Source organism: Vigna radiata, unplaced genomic scaffold, assembly GCF_000741045.1.
Source record: "Vigna radiata var. radiata cultivar VC1973A unplaced genomic scaffold, Vradiata_ver6 scaffold_253, whole genome shotgun sequence".
In the NCBI taxonomy this organism is placed as follows: domain Eukaryota; kingdom Viridiplantae; phylum Streptophyta; class Magnoliopsida; order Fabales; family Fabaceae; genus Vigna; species Vigna radiata.
In genome coordinates this window covers 59,711-77,210 of record NW_014544138.1, presented here as the reverse complement: position 1 = coordinate 77,210, position 17,500 = coordinate 59,711, and the positions used below count along the sequence as shown (strand labels likewise).

The 17,500-nt window shown below is 33.1% G+C and overlaps 2 protein-coding genes across 5 annotated transcripts in view; one reads left to right on the top strand and one right to left on the bottom strand.

Annotated features, from left to right (window-relative positions):
* LOC106755374 (probable L-type lectin-domain containing receptor kinase VII.2) overlaps nucleotides 1–1,365 on the top strand; it is a 2,360-nt gene extending 995 nt beyond the window's left edge. For all 3 annotated transcript variants that reach the window (XM_022778280.1, XM_022778281.1, XM_014637522.2), the window contains one exon: nucleotides 1–1,365. This exon is cut by the window's left edge. In XM_022778280.1, coding sequence (XP_022634001.1) covers nucleotides 1–1,189 — 1,189 coding nt within the window. In that variant the 3' untranslated portion in view covers nucleotides 1,190–1,365.
* A 6,949-nt stretch (nucleotides 1,366–8,314) lies between these two features.
* LOC106755398 (probable serine/threonine-protein kinase At1g54610) lies at nucleotides 8,315–14,199 on the bottom strand. 2 transcript variants are annotated; one of them, XM_014637552.2, is made up of 9 exons: nucleotides 13,787–14,199; nucleotides 12,913–13,640; nucleotides 12,370–12,654; nucleotides 11,875–12,192; nucleotides 11,547–11,774; nucleotides 10,709–10,806; nucleotides 10,186–10,300; nucleotides 9,267–9,722; nucleotides 8,315–8,747 (listed from the first exon to the last, which is right to left on the bottom strand). In XM_014637552.2, exons 2-9 carry the CDS (start codon nucleotides 13,330–13,332, stop codon nucleotides 8,565–8,567), a joined length of 2,103 nt encoding a protein of 700 aa, XP_014493038.1. In that variant the 5' UTR covers nucleotides 13,333–13,640; nucleotides 13,787–14,199; the 3' UTR covers nucleotides 8,315–8,564. The 2 variants fall into 2 exon arrangements, with proteins under 2 accessions (XP_014493038.1, XP_022633996.1); XM_022778275.1 differs by having other exon boundaries at nucleotides 12,913–14,199.
* Between the last annotated feature and the right edge of the window lie 3,301 nt (nucleotides 14,200–17,500).

Here is a 17,500-nt window from a genome sequence, read left to right as displayed (position 1 = left end):
ATTTGTGCTTCCCAGAGAATCTATTCTTAGGTCAAAAGGTTTTGTTGTAGGGATCACAATAGGTGTTTTGTTTGTCATCGGTAGTGCAGTTGTAATGTTTGTGTTTTTGCTCAGGAGAAAAAGGAGCAAAAGAAAGGAGGAGGAAGAAGACATTGAAGACTGGGAACTAGAGTATTGGCCACACCGTGTAAGATATGAGGACATTTATGCTGCAACTAAAGGATTTTCAGACCAAAATGTAATTGGGTTTGGAGGGAATGGAAAAGTGTATAAAGGGCTTCTCCAAGGAGTGCAAGTTGCAGTCAAAAGAATTCCTTATGACAGTAAACATGGAATGAGAGAGTTTTTGTCTGAGATTTCAAGTTTAGGCAGGTTGAAGCATAGGAATGTGGTTCCATTGAGAGGTTGGTGTAAGAAGGAGAAAGGGAGCTTGATTTTAATCTATGACTATATGGAAAATGGAAGTTTAGATAAAAGAATATTTGATGGTGATGAGAACACAGTTTTTGGTTGGGAGGAGAGAGTGAAGGTGCTGAAGGATGTAGCTCATGGTATATTGTATTTGCATGATGGTTGGGAGGTTAAGGTGTTGCACAGAGACATCAAGTCAAGCAATGTGTTGCTTGATAAGGATATGAATGCAAGATTGGGGGATTTTGGACTTGCCACAATGCATCATCATGAGCAGATAGGTCACACATCACAAGTGATTGGAACTGTTGGTTTCATGGCACCAGAACTTGTTCATACAGGGAGAGCCTCAACTCAGAGTGATGTGTTCAGCTTTGGAATGTTGGTTTTAGAGGTGGTGTGTGGGAGAAGGCCGAATGAGGAAAACAAGCCAACCTTGGTTGTTTGGTTGATGGGGCTAATGGAGAGAGGAAAAGAGTATTGTGGTCTTGATGAAAGATTAAAAGGGAGAAGTGAATGTGAATGTAAGATAGATGAGGTTAAGAGGGTTATTCATCTTGGTTTGTTGTGCACTCATCCTGATCCTCATGTTAGGCCAAGTATGAGACAGGTTGTGAAAGTGCTTGAGGGAGAGGATTTAGATGGAAGCTTGGTTGAGAAAATAAATTCAGCAGCTGAATATGTTGGGAGCTTTGGTAACAGTATTCACCCCACAATTCAGGATATTTTTGCCTCCCACGGCTCTTACTCTACTGTGTGTAACACTGAGGGCAGATGAATAGCCTAGAAAATCATTTCAGTATTGGTTCATTGAAACAACTGCAAAATGCATCGTTGCAATGTGTTCCCAATGAAAGTGGCTATTGTCACATACCGGTTGAATTGTTTGTATGAAAATGGCATTCTGTATATGCTTTAAAATTTTGTTCTATTCAATGTACTTGTTACATACTATATAATGATAGATTCCAATGTGATTTTTTTTTCAATATTATTTTTCATTTACAAGGAGATCGTATCAGAAAGTATAATGTAGCTCAGCGTATTTCTTCTGATGCAAAAAGATAGCCTTGCGGATTCTTTGTACAATAGAAGAAAAACATCGAGGTATCCAATTATGTGTGCAAAACTGAACCACAACATTTTATACATCTTGCCCTTTATTTATTAAATAAATGAAGTTAAAAATACATGAATGTGATAATGCTTAATTTTGTTCACAGTAAATCTATTATCTTCCACATCATCTCATTCTTGAAGCCAGTTATTAGTTCAAAGAGTAATAATATCATGACACACTTTTACATTCATTTGACACAGAATATAAAAGTAAAATGATCTTAAAAGTGTAAAGTTTTATAATTTTTCAAGCGAAAATGATACGTTGACACTCATTTTTAACACTACTTTGACAACACCACATGACGTTCGTTGATTGGTCCTGGTTTTTGGAAAAAAAAAAAATCAACTTCTGATATTCACGTAGGGGCATAATCAGAACATGAGGGTTTGAAGATGCAAGAAATTTCATTTCGTGCTCTTCATTTTCACGGTTTCTCTTTCTCTTTGCTTCACTCATCATCTCTTTCGTTCACTTGCTCTTTGGGTCTTCTCATTTTCTCTTTCGTTTAGGTTTTGTCTCGCACCATCTATCCATCTCTTTCGGTCTTGGGTTTTCTCCTTCTCTCGTTTCTGTCGTTTTCGGTTCTGGGTTTTCTCCTTCTCTCGTTTCTGTCGTTTTCGGTCTTGGGTTTTCTCCTTCTCTCATCGTCACTGTCGCCGTGTGGGTCGGACCATCAGTGTAGTGGTGTGGGTGGTTGTGTGAATCTCGCGAAAGGTTGGTGTGTCGTTGTCGTTGACGGGCCATTGCGTAATTTGTTGGTGGCGTTTTTCTGGATTTGGGGTAAGTGCAAGAATGTACTCTTTTTAATTTAATCTGTAATAGAGAGGTTTATTTTTTAAGCGAAACCTAAGTTATTTTTTGGGTATTGATATAATTGCAGGTCCAATGGCTTCAAGAAAACCAAGTGTAAGATAAAAATTTATGTTTTATTGGTATGAATGATGTATAACGTTTGAAGGTTAGTATTTAATGTATGTCATTTTAATGTTTTGTAGTGACGCCTTCGTATTTTCATGGATTCGGCCAGCATTCTTGAAATGAATACCAAACTACAATACCGTCATATTGCAGTGAATATGGCTTGAAGGAAGGAGACGTTCTTGTGTTCGAGGTTCAACACCATCGCCATGATATTACAATAGAAGTGAACATTAATGGATGTATCTGTAACATTAACAATCCAATATCGGTGTGAACTAGATTACAAAACTAGTAATTATGTTCAAGTTCTGTCATATTTATGTTTTGAATAAAACTTTGTTTATGGTTTCATCGAATGAATGAATGAACTACGTTGAAGTATTCAAAATGTTGTCTTATCTCCATCATGTCGTCAAACAACTTTATTATGCACCCAAAATTTAAAACAAAACAAGGTAACAAATCAAAATTTCACACGTGGTCCTCTGTGAACAAAAACTTGGCTCCCCGTGGTGAACTTTGTGTCCAAAACGCAAAATCAGTTCGCGTAATCGTTTACCCGTGTGTTGTAAACGATTACAACAACTTCTTTGGCTGTATCAATTTTTTAATTACATGAAATTAAGTCCTTCAATACCCAACCAAGAGTAAACCACTCCTTAGAACATCTCTCTTACACCAATAAATCATATCAAATAAGTTATAAGTGTGTTGTACCTCAGACAGTACACACGTGGTCCTCTGTGAACAAAAACTTGGCTCCCTGTGGTCAACTTTGTGTCCAAAACACATAATCAGTTCACGTAATCGTTTACCAGTGTCTTGTAAACGATTACAACAGCTTTTTTGGCTGCATCAATTTTTTAATTACATGAAATTAGGTCTTCAAAGTTAACCAACAAAGTTTTGTCCTTCAATACCCAACCAAGAGTAAACCACTCATTAGAACATCTCNTTTTTTAATTACATGAAATTAGGTCTTCAAAGTTAACCAACAAAGTTTTGTCCTTCAATACCCAACCAAGAGTAAACCACTCATTAGAACATCTCTCACACACCAATAAATCATATCAAATAAGTTCTAAGTGTGTTGTACCTCAGACAGTACACATGTGGTCCTCTGTGAACAAAAACTTGGCTCCCTGTGGTCAACTTTGTGTCCAAAACACAGAATCAGTTCGCGTAATCGTTTACCAGTGTCTTGTAAACGATTACAACAGCTTTTTTGGCTGCATCAGTTTCTCCCTATGTCAAAATACACATTTCTTACCTATGTCAAAAATCATTGTTTCATTCATCATTCAAATCCATTAAAGTTTGTTCATTAACAATGAAACAAAATATCATATACCATTTACAGTAAAGATATCTTAATAAAGGCAATTTCCATATTTCAAACATTCAACAAAAAACTAACCAAATTACAAAACATTTGTTCATGCTACATAATCTGCATATTACAATATCTAAAATAAAATTTACAAATATCAGTCATTCTTTATCCTAAGCAATCCAACATAAGGAGTCCAAAGTGCTTTACTCTTGTAACGTCTTCGCGACCCCATCCTGACATATGTCTTCGTTGGAGGAGTAATACCACCCGGGGAGAACACTCTCGGGGAGATAGACGGTTCTTCACGAGGCACACTCTGTCCACCATCCTCTGGTCGTCTTCGTTTAGCTTTCTCAAATGCCACCTCTTCCTCCAACAAAAGAACCCTCCTTTTAAGTTCTGCAACTAGACTTTGTTGCTGGTGTAAAGTTTGCATAAAACTCTCTCTGCGTTTTCTCTTAAGTAGCTTCTTTGTTGATGCCTTGTCATCTTTCATTTTTTGTCTTGGTTCATCCTTAAAATCACTTTCTTCCTTCAACGAACCAAAATCAATATCACCATCATCATGAACCTGAAATTCATCAATTCAAATCATACTACAAATAGATTTGTAATAACAAATATCACTCTAACAACATACCACATACCACACCATGTTCCAAACCTCCTTTCACTACCTTGTCTCCCAAATCTATATTCATCCAATACATTATTCTTGGATTTTTATCCTAAACAAAAATCTTTTTCTTTTATAGGCACAACTTTCTCTGCAATTATAAAACCACCACTTGAATCCACCCATTTAGGCACTAACTCAGTCAAGATTTTCCTACCAACTTTAATATTATCAGTCAAATCAAGAAACCACCGGAAAGGAGTGCCCGCAATAAGTGACCGGTGCTCCTTTCTCAATTGTTTGTTCAAACTACATATGAACTTTGTGGAAACCGAGTGATGAACCGTCAACTGCATACAAATTCCAAAAACCAAAACTTCAAAACCCTAAATAAAAAAAAAACACACAAAACCCAAACTCCATATACCGAGCACTAAACACCACAAACCAACCAAAGATTAACGCGCTTACCCGAGTCGAAGAACTCGCCATTTCGCAACACGAACACACCAACAACCAAAAGATGCAATCACCGCAACACCCACCCCGATAACGAAGGCCAAGAGGGCAACCACAAGGACCAACGACAGTGAGATGACAAAAACGAAGCCGAAAACGATTTTGGATGACCGTAAGGGAAGAGAACGAACCTCTCGGAGAAACTCAACAACTGATGAAACAGGGAAGAAAGAGAACTTTTATGTCACATGAATCTGGCCAAGGGCAAACTCGGAAACAAATATTTGAAAGCATTTCATATTAAATTACGTCACTTTTTTGGAATTTAAAAAAAAACACCCAATGACAAGCTGACACGTGGCGTTGTCAAAATAGTGTCAAATTTGGAGTGTTAAAATATCAGGATCTTTTTCAAGAAAGAAAAAAGTAAAAAGTAAGTAAGAGTAATGTTATAAAAAATATAGGTGTTTGAAATAATCTTTATTGTAGTTCAAACATTTGTTTCACATCCCTTGATCACATTACTATTATCAATAAATTTTAAAACATTGTTCCAATTAAACTATTCACCAAAATGTTGGTAACATATCTCCCTTTTGTCATCTATCCAAACACCACACATCAAAAGTACAACCTCATTTTCGACCTTGTATTTATCAAAACTAGCTTAATAATCTCAACCACTCTTTTTAAATAAGATACTCTAACTTCATGTAAGAGACTTTAAACATTTTTCATATTTAATTACTTGTGTTTCCAAAATTGGTTAAGAAATTTCAAATTACTTATTATCGCTTAATTTTTGTTTCAATTGAATTTTTATTTTTTTAAAAATTGATTCAATTAGATTTTTTCCTAAAAGAAAATTAACAACTTTAATAACGTCAATTTGTAATTTTCTTAATTTAATTTTATCTTTTTTTTTTCTAACTATTTTAAAAAAATTATTATCTATGTGTATGTGACATGAACAATGTCATATAGTGTCACTCTCTTACAGTCAATTTAATCATTATATATTCTTTTACTCTTTACTCAATTTAATTCATGTATATGTTTTTTTATTCAATTCAGCCAATTTTTTTAAAATAAAATAATATCATTTTTTTTTTATTGAGACCAAATCTATTATTTATATAAATTTTAAACTAATATTTTTATTAAAATTGACTTTTTTATTAAATATTTCTGGAATCATTTTTAAATCATTTTATTTATTTTAATAAGTTCCTATATTTTATTTTTGATAAATTACTTTGTTATTTATCTTATAAACTTTGTTATATTTATTAAATGAATTTAAGTTTCATTTAAAAAAATATAAGAATTTAAAAATACTATATTATTAATCCATATCTTTTTAGATTTAAATTAATTAATTTAAATGAAATCTAATTAATTTAAAATTAATTCTAGAAATGTTAAAAAAAACTCAATTTTACTACAAATAATAAATTTGGTTTTAATTAAAAGAGAATCAACATTGCTCATGTTATAAAATAAAAGGGATGGTATTGAATCAAATATATAGAAATTAAATTGAATATAACACAATAGCATAATGGCATTTAGTATTGACATGTGACATTGTTTTATTAATATTACATGTCATATAATGAAACTTGACACGAAAAAAACAAAAAAAGTTAAAATGAATTTAAAAAAATTACAAATTTACATGTCACATATCATTAATTTCGTTAAAAAAATTTAAAATACATAATTAATCAATTTTTAAAAATTAAAACTCAATTGAATAAAAAAAAACACTAAACCATAAATTTAAAATTTTACAACCAAACAAATAATTAACTCTTTAAATCTTTTAAATACCCAAGGATTTTTTTTTTTTTATCAAATTAAATGGTAAAACTTATCATATACGTTTGCCAATGTGTAAAATCAATAACTATTTATATTTAAACATTTGATTTATGGTTTTTTCTTTATAACTCCTTGTTTTCCCTTCTTATCAGTAAACAAATTCTTCTAAATAGTTTTGACGATTTGCATCTTTGATTTTTTTTTTCTTTATTTTCTAACAACTTCAAAAGCATGTGTTTAATTTAATATAATTTGAAAAGATGTAAAAGCAATGAAATCTTCCTTTCTTTGGTGAATGCGATGTTTCATTCTTGCAACACCACTATAACATATATAGATAATACATACTAAAAAGTCTACTGGCTGAAACTCTCTTACACCGACTCCATGTAATTTCTTTCTTTCTTTTGATCTTATTCACTCAATATCTTCACCAACAAATTCAAACAAAAATATTTAAATAACGACTAATTCTTTATAGAAAGATAAAAAAATAAAGAATATAATAAAAATTATAAACTAATTCAGACTGATTTTCTTTTGGAAAAATAACTAAATAAAATTCTTAAATATCAAATATGATTTTATATAGAAAATGAAAATAATTATCTAATAATTTAAATTGTAACTTCAAATTTTTCAAAAGAAATAAAATACAAACACATTAATCAACAACTAATTTTTTTATTTTATTGCTTTTTTTAAAACTTATATATTTTCTTAATTAAAAAAATTAAGAACAAAATAAATAAAAAGTACTTAATAAAAATATAAAATAATGCAATATTGGGAAGTTTGTTGAAGCTAGGCTGCATCACATGGGATAGTTGCTTCACCCAACTGGAATAAAGAGGATTGAAGGGCATATATACCTCCACAACTAGATTGAATCTGACAACCATCAATCATGTTTACTTTTCAAAAGCTCACATTTTTTCATGTTCTAAACATATCTCTTAGTTAGAGATTCTTGAAGTAAGCTTATCCTTATTTTGACTAAGTCTTATAATGTTTAGAGAATTTTTTGTATTTGACAACGTTGTTTTTAAAAGACAAACAGCCAGCAAATGGTATTGTCCCTTATGGACAGTGACCAATTGTATAGTGACCTTGATGAGCTTTCATGGCTCAACCAAATTTCACACGCCATTGACTTTCAGCAACTTAAGACAGTGTTTCATTAATCATTAGGGTTTCTCATGTGGAAGATTCAGCCATAGTAATGTTATCCGACTGTGACTTGCTACATTATTTTTGAAAAAAAGATAGAGACACTGTTTCCAACACTTTTTTTTTATACTTTTTTCATCAAGAAATTTATTGAAAGCTACAAAATCAATGAAAATAACTATTCAATAAAAAGTGAATCTCACTTTTCTATGCTAGGAAATTTCAATCAATAAAAAACATAGGTTTCTTTATGGCATGAAAAAATGTAGTAAGTAAGTTTCATCATCAATAATTTAATGTAGTAAGTTTAATTCAACTGTTAAAGATGTTTCTTTAGTCTGCTTTCTCCTCGTATCAGGAATGGTTGTAAAACTTTCTGCAATCATTGTTCCTCTCAATTTCATGGGATTTTCTTAATAGTTAAGAAAAGAAATGTGGCACAAAGGTTGGAAAGAACTGAATGAAATGAATTGCTTATATATATATATATATTATCTAAGGGTGAAGCATGAAGAGTTGAAGAAAGAGTAATCTCTTCTTATGAAGCCTGCAATTTACATGATATTATATTTATGTATATATATATATATATATATACTACAGTAAATTGAATGCACTTTCTTCCTCTCCTCAGACTTGTGATAAATAAATGTTGTCATAAAAATATGTAAGTGGTTGGTTGAACAAACAGAAATAGTAATGTAATGTCACCACTTCCGCTGTGCACGAACTTTCTCACCTCTTGCTCTTGACTTGTCAATTCTTGCTCGTCTTGAAAACTCTTGGATCTTTCGATCATGCTCTTTCAGCATCAGATCCATGTTGCTTGATGACACCATTAATGGTCCTGAGAGGTATATCTTGTTGTTTCCCATCGACTCCCTCCCACCCTGAAACAGTGCCCCACATCAATTTTCAACAAAAAAAACTGTTGCAATAGTGGTCAAATATTCATTCATTGTTGCCACAGTACTTGGACTCCATTTACTATAATTAGTGGCCTATAATCTGTGAGTGTTACATTCAACTACTAGGAAACATGGGAACTTGAGCATTTCATAAAAAGAAGACCAAAACTTTATAGAAAAAAAAGTGTGACAATGTTAGGATCCGATTGAAAAGTATGGAACTTCAGTCTTAAGCTCTGCAGCTACTCCAGCTAGTTTTTGTGGTGTGATTCTCCTAAGGTTCTTATCAAACAGTTTACTGAATGCTGATTTGAATATAACTAGTACACTTTATAACACATCAAGAGGAACACTCTAGTCCTTGTGTAATGAAACTTGTGTTTATCTATCTCCAATAGAATGATCATGTAACATGAGATAATCCAAATCAAGTGAAGATTTCCACTACCAAATATTTAATAATTACCAAAATGAAAAAAATATATAACAATGATAACTAACCGGGGTTGATTTTTCGGTGGGGACCCTTCTGCTTTCGATTTGATTGTGATCAACAATCCGTTTTTGTTCCTGTCTTCTTCTGGACTCTGATCCAGTAGTTGACTCCATTGATTTTCTTACTTCACTTGGTTTTCTGTGGTGCAAGTGAACTGGTTTGTCCTGCTGATCTTCTGGCAGCAATGTCCTAGATGCCACTAGCCCAGATAGTTTTGATAGATTCCCTCTGATTGAAGTAGGAGGTACATCATCAACTTCCTTTGCACCTTTTGCCCAAACAGAACCAGGAACCAATGGGCCTGAATGTGATGGCTTCTTATATATATGCCCAGAGAAACTATTTTCCATTGCTTTAACATCTTCTGACTGTTTGTGAGGGAAAACCAGAATCCCAGACACTGCTCCCCTATGAGGGTTGTATAATTCACTTCGGTTCTTTGAGCTGGAATAACGTCCTTGCTGCATCAGACAACAGTAAGATAAGCCTAGTGGAAGAAAAGTTAAAAAGAGAATAGGACAGTGGAGGTAACATGTGAGAAGAGCACAAAAGAATACTTAGAAATTTAGTATATAAGATTTGGTTTCAGTATATTAAGGCTTTTATACTGTTTAATCAAAAGTTATTTATGAAATAACCAATAGGCACTAAGCTCACAAGTCTTTCCTTTTAGTTTTAGAACTAGAAATTCACTTATACCCCAGCCTGATTCAAACCCAAGTATTCTCATCTTAGCCTCATAAATACACAGAGGTTACAGTAAGACTAAAATGTCAGTGCAAGTTGCAAACTTGCAACAACCCAAAAAAGGTGTTGGTGTCCTGACACATGCTCATAATATCAAACTGCACAGAAGTTGCACAATAGACCAAGGTAAATCATAGAGGCAAGTCATGCAATAAAATTTAAAACTTTTCAGATTACCTGTACTGATACAGCTGGGTCGGCATTGTCTTTTACTGTGACACTGGTCCTATGCCCTTTTTCTTGTCTAACTCCCAAGGCAACTTTTTGGTCCCTACCTCCACCAGCTCCTTGCCTAAGACAGTAAACAAAAATGAATACATATTACTTATCATTTATAAGCAATAGTGCAAATGTATGAATCAAGACATGCAGAAAGCACGGCTAACAGTTGTGATGAAACAAATAAAGGTAAACGTAACTATGTGTTCAAGGCTTCAATCACCAATAATATGAAAATTTATTTTCCTGGAAGTACACAAGAAACCCCATTATTGATTATTTTGTTCATGGCAGAGATGTCAACATTCAAAAGAGACCAATTTGATTCACACTGAAATTATTCAGATTAAGCCATATATAATTTTCATTCCAAGCAAAAATTTCCATACCAGAGACTGAAGCCTCCATCACAATGTTAATTACTAAAATTACATATAAATGTTTTGGCCTCAAAATAAACACAGTTAACCTATATCAGTACCTTCTGGCTTCATCTCGTAACTTAGCATCAATTTCCTTGCTGGGAGCATATTTTGGTAAACTTGATGGATCACAAGGCACAGGCTCTGATGTAAAGAACTGCCAAAAAGTGGAGAATCAAACGCTTATTAAGCAGGTTAGAAAGAAAAAGAAAAGGTTCATAAAATACGTTGGACAGAGTTGTGCAAAAATTTTGATTATTTTTACAACTTCATAAGATAGCAAGCAGTACAGTAACAAAAATATATCTTGATTTGTCTATTTGAATCTGACTTCCTGATTCCCCTGTATTGAATGGTGAGAAGATTCTCTTCAAAGCGCATAAAGGAAAAGGAAAGAGAAAAAGAAAAAATCTAGAATAGCATGAATGTTAAAGAGTAAAAGAAGTACAACATTAAGTTTAACTCGTTTTAGCAGGTGATGATGGACAAAAATATTTAGAACTAAGAACTTGTATTGAGTGTTGACACATCACTGAGATATCAAACGTTTGCAATCTGGATATTTCCAATGTCAGGAAATGCCTATTTGTCTGATCACATATTCTTCCATAGATATTTGAGAATCTAAATGAGAATGAATTACAAGAGAGATTTACGAGATATGCGATTAGATAAACTTTGATCTGTAAGTCCGAATGAGAAACATTAATCACACTTTTGTGTGCATCTATTGGCATATCAATTATGGTTGATCACAGTGACGTCATAGAAGCAAGCAACACGAAGAGCTTTATTAAACAAAGATACAAATTTTCCTTCAAATACCACTGAGATTATATTGGGGAAAGAAGTCAATCAAATGCTATAACTGCTTGCTGGAGATAAAAACCAGCTTACCTCACTTTTCAGAGCAGCTGCTGCAGTTCCTCGTTGTGCCGGCTCTACTGAAAGCAGGGTTTCTATAAGCTTTACAGCAGTAGATGGATAGTCCTTAAATGTCTCAGCAACACATCGTCTATAATGGTGTGGTGGCCGGAATACTGTTGAATGTGACAGCCGCAATTTAAGCCAATACTCATCAGATGGTGAGCCGCAGAGCTTAAAAATTCGATGCAATTGCTCAACCTTCAAAGAAATAAAGATACTAGATTAACAACAATACAAGTATTAGAAAAATGATGGAAACTGCACTTATATATATATATATATATATATATACTCATACCTCTGTTTTTCCTGGTAAAATGGGCCTTCCAGTATATAATTCACCCAGTATGCAACCAGTGCTCCATAAATCCACTGCAACCCCATAATGATTTGCTCCAAGTAAAAGTTCTGGTGGTCTATACCATAGAGTTACTACTCGGCTTGTCAGTGGAACACTGTGGTGGGGGTCAAAAAAACTTGCCAAACCAAAATCAGCTATTTTTAAGATTCCATTATTGTCAATGAGAAGATTTGAGCCCTTTATGTCACGGTGGAGCACACCATGACTATGACAATGATCCAATCCACTAAAAAGTTGCTGCATGTAGCATTTTAGCTGACATAAAGAATATTGTTGTTTTAGTAGTTTTTTAACAAAAAATGGAGAATAAAGCAAACATGTTACATACATAGCTACTTTTCTATACTTGTAGTCTTATACCAGACATGTACATGCAAAAAAATCTGAACTTCTTAAAAATACGTTGAGTAAATGAAAACAAATGATTATTACCTGTGCTTCAGAGAACTTGATTTCAGGATTTGATGCAAGTCCTGTAAGATCATGCTCCATATACTCAAAAACAAGGTACAAGCTGCGAGACATATGAGATGTTACCAAGCCCTCCAATTTTATAATGTTTGGATGGTCAAGCCTACGCAGAACATGGATTTCCCTTGCCATAAACTTCACACTCTCAGGATCAAGATTGTCAAAGCGTACTTTTTTCAATGCAACAAACTTGCGGTTAATCACATCCCTTGCCTTATAAACAGTACTATAAGTTCCTTGTCCAATCTGCATAATAGAATGCCATCATCATATTATTCCTTCACCAATATAAGAAGCTTATACTAAAAAACAAACAACAAAAAAATCAAACCAGTCTACCAGTCATTCTTTTTTCATTACAACAAATAATATGAAATTAACCCCATCTTGAACTCCAAACCATTACACAAACAGATTGATGCAGCATCTTAAGACAGCAGACAGTAAGAATTACAGAACAGTTTAATCATAATGTAAACACAGACAGCAGACAAGACCACTTACTTTGTCCAACTTCTCAAAATTATTCGCTCTCCGAGGTATCCATCCCTTAATAGCTTCACCAGCAACAGAAGAAAGCCATGCTGGCCATCCAGCTGCAACTTGCTCTCCTTCTATAGCCTTTGGAATTCTTCCAGGGCCAATATGATCCACAACAGTCACTTCAGGCTTCTCTGTTTTCTTCTTCCCATCATGATCAAAATACAACTGCCCTGAACCATTGGCCTTCTTGTCACTCAATGAACCTTTTACATGAGCACTGTCTGTTATCACATCTTTAGCCCCACCTTCATCAACCCTCCTAGTCGAATTCAACCGCAAAACATTCAACTCTGAAGGCCTTGTGCTATACGTTTGCAATTTCTTAGTGACCCCTACCTTGCTGTCCTCAACAGCTGCACTCTTAGAGCATAAGCAACCCATGTTGAAGCACAACGATATCACATCAACTTCACAAAATTATTATCCTTCAAAAAGTAGGATCGCCATCCACCAGCACCACTTCTTCCAACAACTCCACCAAAACTCATAAAAATTAAGTCACCCACTACACAGTACCTTCTTTTCTCCCTATTCAAAAGTAAAGACGAAAACTTTCCTTCATCGACGCAAACCCAATTCAAAATCAGATACCAAAAATCCAACACTGAAATATTCCACCCCCACCCAATTCAAAAGCTCTGAGCTTGAATCAAACCCACAATTCAGAACCCTCCAACAACAATCGCTAACTGTCATAAAGTAATCATTGTTCAATAATAAAAGAAGAAATCTAAGCAATAAAAAAAAGTCTGAGATGAATGAAGGTTATAACACTCAGAGTATTATGATTTACAAACAATGGAATCAATTAATGAAGGAAAAAGACAAGGTGGACCTTTGGATTGGGATTAAGGGTAAAAATGGATCAGAGGCTTAACAAGAAAAAAGTGTGGTGGGGGGTATGTCTGAAAGTTCAACGCGTATTCAGACATTAAAAAGAACATTATCATCAACCAGACAACAACCTTAGACGGCTTTTGCCGGCTAGGCTCAGTCAAAAGACTCCACTTTCTCTCTTTCTCACACACACACACACACACACACACTTTTCCTTTCCCTCTCTCTCTCTCTCTCTCTCCCTCTCCCTCTCCCTATCTATCTATATTCTCTAGTGATGCATGATTCCATACAGTGCTGTGACTTTCTCTCCCTCCACCACGTTTCTTCTGTCAAAAATACCATTGGTGTTAGTTTTGTGTTCAAAACCTCTGTGTTGGTCGTTGAGTTCTGTTTGGAATATCAATGCTCTGCATTAAACGCGTTTTTAATTCTCTCCAAAATTTTATTACTTTTCCCCTTTTTTTCATAGTGCAGGGTAATAGTGTCCTTGGATTTTTTAAAATTAAAGGCATTCCTCCTTCATCACTATCAATTTGGTATTTCTTAGTCAAGAGTTTAAGAATCGATTTAAGAACTTCCTAGAGTAAACAAACGTTAGAAATAGTTCCTAAAAATACCTTACAAATTAAGATAGAAAAAGATTAATTGAATAACAGGTTTTAGTTTAATACATACAGATTAATTTTAAGAAAAAGGTGAATAAAAGTTAAAATTCTACATTTTTAAAATATAAATTAATACCATTTTAATTATTTAATTATATATTCTGTAAAAATATTTTTATTTAAAAACTTTTTAATTTTTGTCTAACTTTTTGGAACTAGTTATTATTTTTTTATCACCTAACATGAGTTAAAAAATTATAAATCTTTTGTCATTTTCGATCAATCAAAAATCTTTGATAGGGCAAGTTCAATTCTCTTTCACAAACCATTTCCCAGTATTTTATAGAATTATGTATACTTTAAATTCTCACAAGTTTTATGAAATGAGGAAATAATGTTACAACAAGATTAATCTTTGAATATTTTAGTATTTTGAAGGTTTTCTAAGTATTTGAGACTTTTATGTAATTTCAGACTTTTTCTACACTAGAATTCTTAGAACTTGGAAGTGACACTGATAAATCATTTTATTTCAGTTGAAATTGAAATTGTGTAGATATTGAATTTATAGTGAATGTGAGTGTTAATATGAGTCAAATTGTTAAGCCATGGAGGTTTCGAGTAATCACTTTTCATTTAAGTGGTAATTGACCAAATTTGAATTAGTTATATTTTATTAATTATTCATGGATATATGCGTGTTTTTTATATTGATAGTTTTAATAAACTAAAATTATTTTAATTTACTAAAACAAAGTTACAAGCTAATACTTTAGAATTTTAATATATTAAAATAAGATTTTAATATATTAAAATAAATCTCACAAAATGGTATTTTTAGAAGTGGTGGTAGTTTAAAAATAGTGAAACTCGATTATTTTAATGTTAAATGATTTTATTATAAATAATTTTGTTATAAACGAGTTTCATTATTTTAAAACGTATTATCTCTCTAGAAACCATTTTTCTAGAATTATCTACCTTCTTTCTAAAAGTTCTAGCTCTTTAGTCATCTCTTTGATGATCAGGAAGTATCTAAACGATCGCGACGTCAAGATCTACAAAGTTAACCGATCAATTTCAAGAAAAAAGCAAATAAGTTTTGACTCCTTTTTCTCCTTCTGTTCCTAAATATGTTTTAGATGAAATCTACTGTTGCATGTGTAATCATGCCTTTCCTACACATTCTTGGTTCATCTAGAGTTCTAAGGACTTTGTCCATTTGCAATTTGGTGTTCAGTAGGTTCGTCTAAGTATTCCTTGCAGTTCAATTAATCTACGAAGTATTCTTTGAGTTAGGGTTGTTTCTTGTAAGGTAAGGGAAGCTAGACCACGTTTAGTTGTGTTGGTATTATAAATTTAGTATTTCTATGAGTTATAGATGATTTTGAGAAATATGTATGATTAGGTGTATAATGTGTACGTTAATTTGTGATCTTGATAGTATAATGTGTGTATGATTGGAATGGTGTGAAATTGATGTTCTATGTTGTTAAGATGGTGTGTGATAATGTTGGTTTGATGTTTGAAAACTGAACTCAAGTGGTTTGAGTGAGAGATGGTCAAATTATTGAGTTTTAAGCTTAAAAATGGGAGTTTTCAAATGTGAATTTGAGAATTTGGGACTGATGTGAGAAAATTGTTTTTGAATTGTTGTCATGAGGTAAATTAAGACTTTTTGGAGGTATAAGGTGATTGAAATTTGATCTGTAATAAAAAAGTAATGTATAGTTGAAGTTTAGAGAGTTTTTAATGTAAAAATGGAGTTTTGAGTAGTGAGATTTTGAAGTAAGGGGTTTAATCTGTTTTGGAGAGTTTGGAATAAGTTAGGAGACTAATTAAGACTTAGATAGAGGTTCAAACCAGTGAAAAATATGTATGAAGGTGAAAGTTGCATCTTAGGTTGGTTTTTAGTCCACTTTGGGGGTTTTGAGATGTTAAGTTGGTTTGGTACATCTAATTTTTATCCAAATGACCAATGCAGTACTCTAATATCATATATAAACATGTTTTCATATCAATATTAGTGTTACCGATTCTAAATTGATCAATTTGATATGTCTAAATGCACCAAAACAAGAAAAATCAGGTTGTTGTAAAAAACTGATAAGAATAATCAATTATCTCACTTGATAATCAATTATTCTAGTCAAAGGGTCATATTTCCTTCAATGCTCTTGTCAATAATCAATTATCACCTATGATAATCGATTATTGTCATACTGGACACCACTGCACTAGTTTTGGGATGGTTTTCAGGGTTTTTGACGTTCTTTAGGTCGTTTTGGGGGTTCTTAGACCCTTCCGGAACTACTGCTGAGGGTTTCAAAGATGTTTTCCTTTCCTAAGTATGAGTTTAAAGGGGTTTTTTTGTTGTTTAGTGGTTCTTCTTGGACTGTGTTTAGTGGTTTTTCTTGGACTGTTCTTGTGTATTAATGTATATGGAATGATTTCATGTGATTTTTGATAACTTGTTGGGTTGTTTATGGTACTTTGGTGCATGATAATTGATGATATATGTTGATATTCAAATGTGAAAGTGTATGGACATATGTATACAGTTTCAAATGGATTCATGTAATGGTGAATTGATATCAATGGTTTCAAAGTTGTGAACATGGGTTCCATGGAGGAACTCCTTCGTTATGGTTTCAAGTATTGATAGTATGAATGGTCGGAGTTAGTCATGGATTTATCTTGACATTTTAATACTCGTTGATAGTTAATACTCGTGGATATTTAATACCCACAACCTGCGGGTAGCGGATATTTTAATATCCGCTTATAAATGGGCCAGGTGCGAGTATTATACTATCCGTACCCGCGGATATCCGCTACCCGCAAAAAATAAAAATAAAAATTTAATTTTTATTTAATTAAGTTAAATTTAATTAAAATTAACATTAATTTATATTTGTAAGGACCCCATAACTTATAAGGCCATTGGGCCTCTGAAAGGGCAGCTAGGCCCATCAGACCAAGGCACTAGGGCCTTTGGGGGACTTAGCCAGAAGTCAGAAACTTCATTCTTCCCATTTCCCTTCTCTCTCTAGAAACTCCAGAACCCTAACCCAAATTTTCCTCTGCCTTCTCTCTACAGTTTC